The following is a 9,666-nucleotide window of genomic DNA, read 5'->3' as shown; positions in this document are numbered from 1 at the left end:
GTGTTGGGAGTAGTGAGATCTGGGAGAGCAGCAAGAACAAAAGAAAGACTGAATCTGTTTTTTGGCAAAGCCTGTAGAATATTAGAAACTCAGCTGCTGTCCCAGGTGTCACCATTCCAGCATTTTAAGTTCACTTCTTTCTACTCATTCTATTTTTTTTTTTTTTAGGAGTCTCAGAAAAATAAAGATATTTTTTGATGTTCTAATTACAGAGGTTTTGCTTGGATGCACTAGAAACAAACAAACAAAAACCCTAAAACTTAGTTCCCAATTTGACAGAGAAATTCATAGTAAAATCCTATTTAATAACTCCTTCTAGAGTTGTTAGTCAACATGCCTGTTCACTATCCTTAGAACTGTGAGAAAATGTATGCCCTATTCAGACAGGTGCCTCTTTCGTAGGCATTTGTAACAATATGCTGACACCTAAGATGTGGGTAGCTTGAACTTTGAGTAATAAGGGATTAAACTGTTAATATATCTACCCGTGGGCATTCATTTATTAGAAGTTGAGCTTAACATTTTATTAAGTTATAAGCTTTCCAAAATTGCCCATATTTTGAGCATTTTCCATCTATCTTGGTGGTTTTTTTTTTTTAGATTTAAAATGTTTAATTTTTTATTTTTATTTTTTTTTTAATTTTAAAATCTTTAATTCTTACATGCGTTCCCAAACATGAACCCCCCTCCCACCTCCCTCCCCATAACATCTCTCTGGGTCATCCCCATGCACCAGCTCCAAGCATGCTGTATCCTGCATCAGACATAGACTGGCAATTCAATTCTTACATGATAGTATACATGTTAGAATGTCATTCTCCCAAATCATCCCACCCTCTCCCTCTCCCTCTGAGTCCAAAAGTCCATTATACACATCTGTGTCTCTTTCCCTGTCTTGCATACAGGGTCGTCATTGCCATCTTCCTAAATTCCATATATATGTGTTAGTATACTGTATTGGTGTTTTTCTTTCTGGCTTATTTCACTCTGTATAATCGGCTCCAGTTTCATCCATCTCATCAGAACTGATTCAAATGAATTCTTTTTAACCGCTGAGTAATACTCCATTGTGTATATGTACCACAGCTTTCTTATCCATTCATCTGCTGATGGACATCTAGGTTGTTTCCATGTCCTAGCTATTATAAACAGTGCTGCGATGAACATTGGGGTACATGTGTCTCTTTCAATTCTGGTTTCCTCGGTGTGTATGCCCAGCAGTGGGATTGCTGGGTCATAAGGTAGTTCTATTTGCAATTTTTTAAGGAATCTCCACACTGTTCTCCATAGTGGCTGTACTAGTTTGCATCATTCTAATCAGTGGCAGTAATTATTATAGACAGTGAACTGTAAATACCTTAACAGAAGTTTATCGAGAGTGATTCTAAAGGAGCCCTGTATATTACAAATAATTGCTTTTAACATAGGATGTATAGAAAACAAAGAGGAACATTAAAGGGCAAATTCTTCAGAAACCAAAGGAACAGACTTGAGATTTGTTAAAGTAATCAACGGGTTTTATTTCCTCAGAACTGAAAATATTCAGATCTAAACTTCGAAAGCTACTGTCAACAATATTTCCTCAGAGCCCAAGGGAGAAGGGCATGGGTGAGAGACAAAAGATGGAGGAAGGCAGAGAGACCACCAGGAAGAGGTGGGGGAGGGGCCCCTTGTTTTCCTGACTTAGTCGGTTACACATCAGATCTGGTGACAATACTGAGGGGACCAGGTCCGGGGAAGTGGGTGGGAAAAAAAGGAACAGCGAAGCTTAACTACATAAATGAGCCATGAAACTCCAGGTAGAAAGGGAACCGCCTAGTTCATCTCAGAAACGGGTAACTGCAACGGTAAAACGAGGAGAGTGGAGGTGCCCAGTTCTTTTATACCTGGGTGATGTTTACGACTTGCAGTGGCCTTGAGGCTGGGGGAGGAGCGAAAGGGGTGGCCAGGGGTCTTCCCAGAACATCCCGTGAGCCTCTAAAAGATCTAAATGGGGACAGATGTTCCTCAGCCTTACAACCCAAGAAGCTGGGCGAAGCTAAGCTTCCGCTCACGCTGACAACCTGGAAGTGCCACCTTATCTGATGAAAAACTACAACTCCCATAACTCCCTGGGTCAGCAAAAAGGAGGCCCTCCCGCCAAAGCCGTTCACTTTCTCAGAATCTAGGCCTCAGATACCGTGGGCCTGGGAGGAGTGGACGCTAGCTCAGGAAGACACCACCCTCCTGCCATCCCCACCACCACAGCTTGAGGGTTGCCCCTGCCAGGCCCCTGGACGTGCCCCCCTACCCGGCTCCTTATACTTCACCCCTTCCGAAACTACCGGCTCTGATTCCAACGTGGACTCCAGAATGCCTAGGAGGGGAGGGACAGAGGGGCATCAGGAGGTGGAAAACGGCCGGTCTGGGCTCCAACAGAAGCCTTGGCAAACAGTTCCAGGCAGGGAGGGGACACGGTGGTTTCACTCGCCCCAGGGAGCAGAGGCGCTGGCTCACATCCCAGGGTGTGGGGCGCAGAGGTGAAGGCCTGGTGGGCTGCCAGCTCCGGGTCAATCCCCGAGGGCCGGGCAGGAGAGGCAGAGAGGGCGGTGGAGAGCAGGTGGGGTGGGGGAGGCGGTCCCAGTTTGCAGGCCGTGGCCAGTTCCCCCTGTGACAGCCAGGCCGCAGCAGGAATAGGGTGGGGGGCTCTTCTGGAAACTTTGGTGACTATTGGCTCTCGTGGCCGCCTCCGACGCCTGGGGCCTGGGCCTCTCTCTCGGTGGACTCTTCCTCTGGCTCCTGCTCCATCGCGGGCAGCCCCCAGGCTGGGCCCGGCCCGGAGGCGGGGTCGTTCTCCGCCTCCACAAGGAGCGGCCTCGCATCCTCGGCCTCCTCGGCGACAGCGGCCGCCTCCTTCATCTCCTCTCCTTCTTCCGCATCAGCCTCCTTGGGACGCTTGGCGACGTCCTCTGGCGGGTCCTCGGCGGTCCTCTTCAGCGGCTCCTTCTCGTTCTCCTCCTCAGCTGGCGGGTCGATGCCCAGCTCCCCTTGATCATCGCCGTCGCCGCCGTTGGTGTGGCTCTTCAGGTCCTCGCCGCCCTCGGCGGCCTCGGGCTCGGGCTCGGGCTCGGGCTCCTCAGGGCAGCTCTTCTCCAGGGCGCACTGGTAATCGGAAGCCTGGACCGTGGGGTTGTTCTCGATCTCCCACAGGCCCTCGCTGAAGCCCCTCCTCTTATTCGGTTTGCCAAACTTCTCCTTGGACTCCTCGTACGGGAAGAGGTGCCTGGGGCCCAGGAAGGCCGTCTCGTGGGTCCCGAAGAAAAACACCTGGTAGCGGTTGGCCTCGGCCGTCTGCTCGATCCTGGCGGGCCAGTGGGCGTAGCCCTTTAATTTGGCGAACACCAGGTCCCCGCACTTGTACTTGCGACGGTAGAATCGCGACATGGCTGTGGGACGCGGCCTCAGCGGCCGAGAAAGGCGACCCACCGTGGCAAGCACGGCGGCGGCCGCTGGGCTGAGGCTGCGCGCGCCTCGCCTCGAGGGGCCCCCACGCCCCCACGCGCCTCTGTGGGCTCAACGCTCCGGCGCCCTGAGAAGGTTCTAGTGCGAAGAGTGCAGTATCTCGGAGAGCCTAAGCCTGTTTGGGCCCAGCATCGACGCTGGGTTTTTTCCTAGAATGAGAGCTTGAGGAGCTTCGGTGTCCCGGGTGGCAGCTCTGCTGTGCCGATCCATCACTAGGCCTCGTTTATTGTGATAGCCAGAGGGGCCTAGAAAGGGAGACATGAGGCAATGTGGCGAGACAACGCAGTGACAGGATGAGCACCCATTTCCATGAAACTAGTCACAGGTTAGGGCACATTTGCAGGATTGTTGGGGATCCCGATCTGCTCATGACAGAAAACTCCACTCTCGCCTCAGGAGATTCCCTAAGTCAGTGCTTTCACCCCGTTTCTGATTTCCTTGAGAGCTAATGCTGGTTGCCTGCAAGGGGATTCAAAAACAGTGGAGTCAGCCACCTTGATAGGATGTCTAGAGGGCAACTATTTTGGAAACCAGTGTCCTAAAGGTGTAGTACTTTTGGGGAGGAGGCGGTGCCGGGGAGGGGGCGTAAGGATGGGGTTACAAATGTAGAGAGGCATCATGACCATGTCCAAACTGGCCATGTACTTTAGATGGGATGCTGGTCATGACTTTTTACCCTTTCAACTATCCTTGCATATTTTAAGAGATAAGTCTGTGTATAACATGGAAAGGATGTCAACTGCTCTTAGTATTTTTCTAGGAGAAAATTGAGCTGAAGAATTAGATAGAGGTCTGTTCAGATCAAATATCTTGTTGGTATCTGGAACTTCTTGGCTGGGGAGTAGGGGGTGGGCCCAGACTAAAGAAAGAGCGTGTCTATAAAGGATAGACTTTTCTCCTTCACTGATATTTATGGGAGTTTCCGTGTAACTGCCCTTGTTACACGTTTGTCTACACTTTTTTTTTTTTGAGCCCTGCTAGCTAGCTATGAGTTTGCACTCTGAAACCTAGCCAAATTTTTTTATAAGGGCTGTTATGACAAAGATCTTTCAGTGTCAATTACACAATTTAACTACAAAAGTTTTTTCTTTCTTTCTTTCTTTTTTTGTTTTGTTTTTTTTTTTTTTTAAGGTAACCAACAGTGATTAGTGGAGAATTAGAACCACTGCCCGCCCTAGTTGAACATGACTTTCAGCAAGAGGATCACAGGGGTATAAGCCAAACATCAAAGACTGTTGGAGAGCTGGATCACTGCAGGTGAACAGGTAGGCATTTGAGACAAAAACAAAAACTAAGGAAGGAGAAGTGAAAAGATCTAGTAAAGAAGGATCCCAAAGGGTAATAGATTTTCTGTTAGGCAAAAGGGTGTAATTTCTGTACTGCTACCCGTTGCCCACAATTGGCACAAAAGATGCTGATTTTGAGGACTTTATAACTTAAGAGCAAAGCATCAGGGACTTCATTAGGAGAAATGCAAGCTAGTCTTCAAGTGTTAAATCATGTGTTCTTACATAAATATTGAAGGCATTCCAGGAGAAACCAGTGGCAATGTGGTATCCTTCACTTGTTTACCAGCCTTGTAAAGCTTGGAATAGATATAATCTTTCCGAGCTTCTATTATAAGATCTTAAGGTGTTTAAAGTAATATTTAGAATTTCCCTCAGGATTTTAAAATATTTATTAATGAGATTATGGGTATTAAAGTACAGACAATTGGTATAAAGTTCTAGAATGTACTAAAGAGTATGTCATAGAATTTCATTATGGATGAATTGGGCTATTATTATTATTAGGCTAAATGAAGGAAAACGTATGTCAAAAAGAATAGAGTCATAACTATAAGGACACTGAAGAATGAAGAAAGGTTACCTACCAACCATATTCTCTATTAAGCTTGGAATTCCATATGGCATTATATATCAGCACAATTTCTATACGAAACAACATAAAAGTTTTTCCTATATGGAAATATTGTTTTTTTTAAGCAGTGTTCTTTAAATTTATCACCTGCATATGTGCTAAGTCACTTCATTTGTGTCTGACTCTTTGTGACCCTATGGTCTGTAGCCCGCCAGGTTCCTCTGTCTGTAAAATCTCCAGTGGGTTGTCATGCCCTCCTCCAGGGGCTCTTCCTGACCCAGGGACTGAACCTGCATCTCTTACAACTCTTGCACTGGCAGGAAGGTTCTTTACCACTAGCACCACCTGGGAAGCCCAAATTTATTTCCTAATGGTAGCTAATTCCTAAAAGGGGAGGATAAGAGGAAGGTTGAGCAAAGTTGAATGCATTTACAGAGTTGATATCATTTTGACAGATACCCCATTCCTTTTGTGCCTGCATGCTCCCTGATGGAATTAAATAACAGGATCTTGGCTTCTTTTACCCTTGAAACCAACTTGTTCTCAAAGTTATTGTCTGTCTTTTGCTCAAAGTGAGGAGACTACATAAGTAGTAGTCATGATAATTTGGTTAGGTCTATATTTGGCTATTATATAAACAAAGTACTCATGAGCAACTCTCATTATTTTCAGAAACTAGATCTCCATGAGCTCACATATTTCTAATAAAATCGAATGTACCAAGAACATCTATTTGTAGAAAGGACCTAATTGCAGCAGCAGCAGCAAACCTATCAAAACACCTTAGATTCCAGAACAGATAACACATAACAGTTTCCTTTTCTGGAAAACTAATGATAGGATTTAAAAGCTGCTTGGTAACAATTATGAAACATGGGCAATAAAACAATGTAATTGTACAAGAGAGAAAATAGATATCTAATTGATGTTTTCTTGTTTAATTAGTTTTAAATTCAATTACTTTGGTGTAAACTATGATTTAAAATAAATGTAATTGTCTTCTACATGCTTTTGTCTTCATTAAAAAATATTAACTGCCTCTGGGTTTATACAATAGAAGTATTTATACACAGTTGGTATTTGGGATCAAGGGTTTTCTTTTTGAAATGTTCTAGCAGACATAATGACACAGAAAATAAGCCCCTTACTCCACCATGGGTAGAAAATCCCCCACCCTGCTTTCTTTAAAAGTCATAGGAGGTGAGCTACCTCTGTATTTATTCACTTCTTTTTATCAGGGTGAAGTGAAAGTCACTCAGTCATGTCCAACTCATTGCAACCCCATGGACTATACAGTCTATGGAATTCTCCAGGCCAGATACTAGAGTGGGTAGCCTTTCCCTTCTCCAGGAGATCTTCCCAACCCAGGTCTCCCGCATTGCAGGCGGATTCTTTACCAGCTGAGCCACAAGGGAAGCACACTTAGCCTAAACTTTAAAGCCTCAGGGATTTCTGAAATCCACAGGATCTGCTGGGGGTGGATAAATTCTGGATCTGTGGGGATGTCCCGCAACTAACGGATAATTTAAGGAATGTTCCTAAGGAGCTGTATCATTATCAATTTGAATGGTGTGTCAAGTCTGTGTCTAATTTGATGATGAGTTTGGGATCGTGGGGAGAGATGGGAGTGCCGATTTTCCAAGTGATGTATGTGTTTATGTGTACTGGTGATTCAGGCCCACTAGGCTAGTCATAAATATCACAGGGTGGAGTGTCAGAAGGGCCATATAGAGAGATCAGAATTTAGTGACCTTGGAGAGAAAATGACCACTATAAAATGAATAAATGTGGCTGGTTTGGAATATGTCATAATGATTTTAGGGCTTCCCTGGGGGATCAATGTTCAAGAATCCACCTGCCAATGTAGGAGACACGGGTTCAGTCCCTGGGTCGAGAAGATGCCCTGGAGAAGGAAATGGCAACCCACTGCAGTATTCTTGCTGGGAGAATCCCCTGGACAGAGGAGACTGGCAGGCCACAGTAAATGGGATCCCAAAGAGTCGGATATGACTTAGCAACTACACACCAGCACAACAACATACTGATTTTGGGATCACTTAAAGATTTTAAAAATTACTCTTTGGAAAATGTTTTAAATGAAATGTATCAAATAATATTTATTTTTGAGCTCTGCTATGTGAAAATATATGAGGGTTTTTTCTTTTATTTACATAATTAGCAAAGTTTAAACAAGTATCAATGCTGGTGAATATTCAATAATTAGGTACTGGATGTATATAACATCGGAGAAGGCAATGGCACCCCAATCCAGTACTCTTGCCTGGAAAATCCCATGGACGGAGGAGCCTGGAAAGCTGCAGTCCATGGGGTCTTGAAGAGTCGGCCACTACTGAGCAGCTTCACTTTCACTTTTCGCTTTCATGCATTGGAGAAGGAAATGGCAACCCGCTCCAGTGTTCTTGCCTTGAGAATCCCAGGGATGGGGGAGCCTGGTGGGCTGCCGTCTATGGGGTCACACAGAGTCGGACACAACGGAAGCAACTTAGCAGCAGCAGCAGTATACAACATCATCTGTTTATGCGATAATTATATCATTAAATGGCCATCTTCTGTGTTTAGAGTTTTTAAAGTATAATTTAGTTACTTGGAAATTCTTACAATATGAAGTTGAGTGAAAAGACAGGACAAAATATATAACATAAATAATTTATTAGCCTACATGAAACCCAGTTCCTTAAATCTAAAATGTGGATAATCTTGAGAGAAACACTGCTTAAAATAAGCAGAACAGTGTGTCAAGTATGATGTCTGGCACCTATTAAGTATTTAGTTACTATTAGCCATTGCTATTAAAATAGCCATTTCTAGCTCTATCTTGGGTATCCCAGGTGGCTCAGTAGTAAAGAATTGGCCTGCCATGCAGGAGATATAGGTTCAATCCCTGGGTTAGAATATCCGTTGGAGAAGGAAATGGCAACCACTCTGGTATTCTTGCCTGGGAGATCCCATGGACAGAGGAGCCTGGCGGCTCCATGGGGTTGCAAAGAGAGTCAGATGTGACTTAGCAATTAAACAACAATAACAACATGCTCTATTTTGTTTTGTTAAAGTATAATTTTTTTTGCAGTATATGATACATATTTTTTCTTTTAACTATTATTTTCTCCTGTTCAAGTTGTTTCTTTAATTTTATTATCATATTTTTTTCTTATTTTTTGGAAAGGATGCATTCTTCATAAAATAAAAATACATTTTCAAAGATTTAAGATCAACAATGTCATATCTATAACTAAATATGGAACTTGGTTTTACAATTTCAATTTTTTACTTCTTGCCATTACATTAAAATATTACACAAATTTGGTTAAAACAGCCAAAGTTTTCAGAAAGTCAGGCTAAAGTTTTTGATGATGGAACTTCAGTCTTTACCTCAATTGTTTCTCAGTGGTTTCCTAGCTTTCATATATTGAAATATTATATGAAATAATATTACTAAAATGTTAGTCTTTGGGAATAAATAATTATAAAAGTTAAGGAAGTCATCAACAAGGTGAATAATAATAAAAAGGAGGAAAATTTTAAACTAAGATGTCTAATTTTGAATTAATGATAATGGTATGTGGAGCTGGACAATCATTTTGACTTATCAAGGTTTTGCTATTTCATTATTACAAAATGACTTTGACTTTTCACTTAATTTTCGTTTAGTGATATCTGTATTGAGTTGATAGTTATCTTTTAACCAGAGGATTATTGGAGGTGGGTGACTTTCTCCTTTTAAACATTATGAGGGAAATATTTGGCCACCTGAAGAGATTAGGATTTTCTGTATTAGGGAACATGTATATTATTTATTGGAATAAATATTACAATATAAATATTATAGATAAAATGTACTTCTTTTTAAAAAATGTCCCACCCTTCTTTTTCTCTTCAGATATTTATAACTTTAACCATGTAAGAGAACTTTTCTGAAGTTTTCAAAAGGCATATATTCTGAGCTTTTTATCAGCTACTAATTTGTTTCATGATGGCTGAACCAAGCCTTTTGCTCTTTGAGTAAAAGCAAAATCAACAGTTTTCATTGAACAGATAAATTAAAAAATGCATAACTATTAAATTAAACAATGTTATGCTAATTAATAATAATTAATTAATGATGCATAGGAGAATGCTTTGGAAAGAGAAGCCTGGCAGGCTACAGTCCATGGGGTTGCAAGAGTCGGCCATGACTTAACGACTAAACCACCACAATGACGCTTCAGTTGATTATAATTTTGAAGTAGTTGAGTTATTTTGTCTTCATTAATTTTAGCTGTTTCACACTTTTAAATATAACTGGAA

At 42.6% G+C, this 9,666-nt stretch overlaps 1 protein-coding gene across 1 annotated transcript; it reads right to left on the bottom strand.

Annotated features, from left to right (window-relative positions):
• Positions 1,500-3,495, bottom strand: HDGFL1 (hepatoma derived growth factor-like 1). Its single transcript, XM_018038663.1, has one exon. The coding sequence runs from the start codon at positions 3,421-3,423 to the stop codon at positions 2,707-2,709; it is 717 nt and encodes a 238-aa protein (XP_017894152.1). The 5' UTR covers positions 3,424-3,495; the 3' UTR covers positions 1,500-2,706.

The sequence above is a fragment of the Capra hircus genome, chromosome 23 (genome assembly GCF_001704415.2).
Source record: "Capra hircus breed San Clemente chromosome 23, ASM170441v1, whole genome shotgun sequence".
NCBI lineage: Eukaryota > Metazoa > Chordata > Mammalia > Artiodactyla > Bovidae > Capra > Capra hircus.
The sequence above is the reverse complement of the archived record's forward strand: the minus strand, read 5'-3'. Positions and strand labels throughout refer to the sequence as shown.

What these genes read in the sequence shown, in the direction of transcription:
- HDGFL1 (XM_018038663.1), bottom strand. Translation starts at nt 3,423, where the DNA reads ATGTCGCGATTCTACCGTCGCAAGTACAAGTGCGGGGACCTGGTGTTC.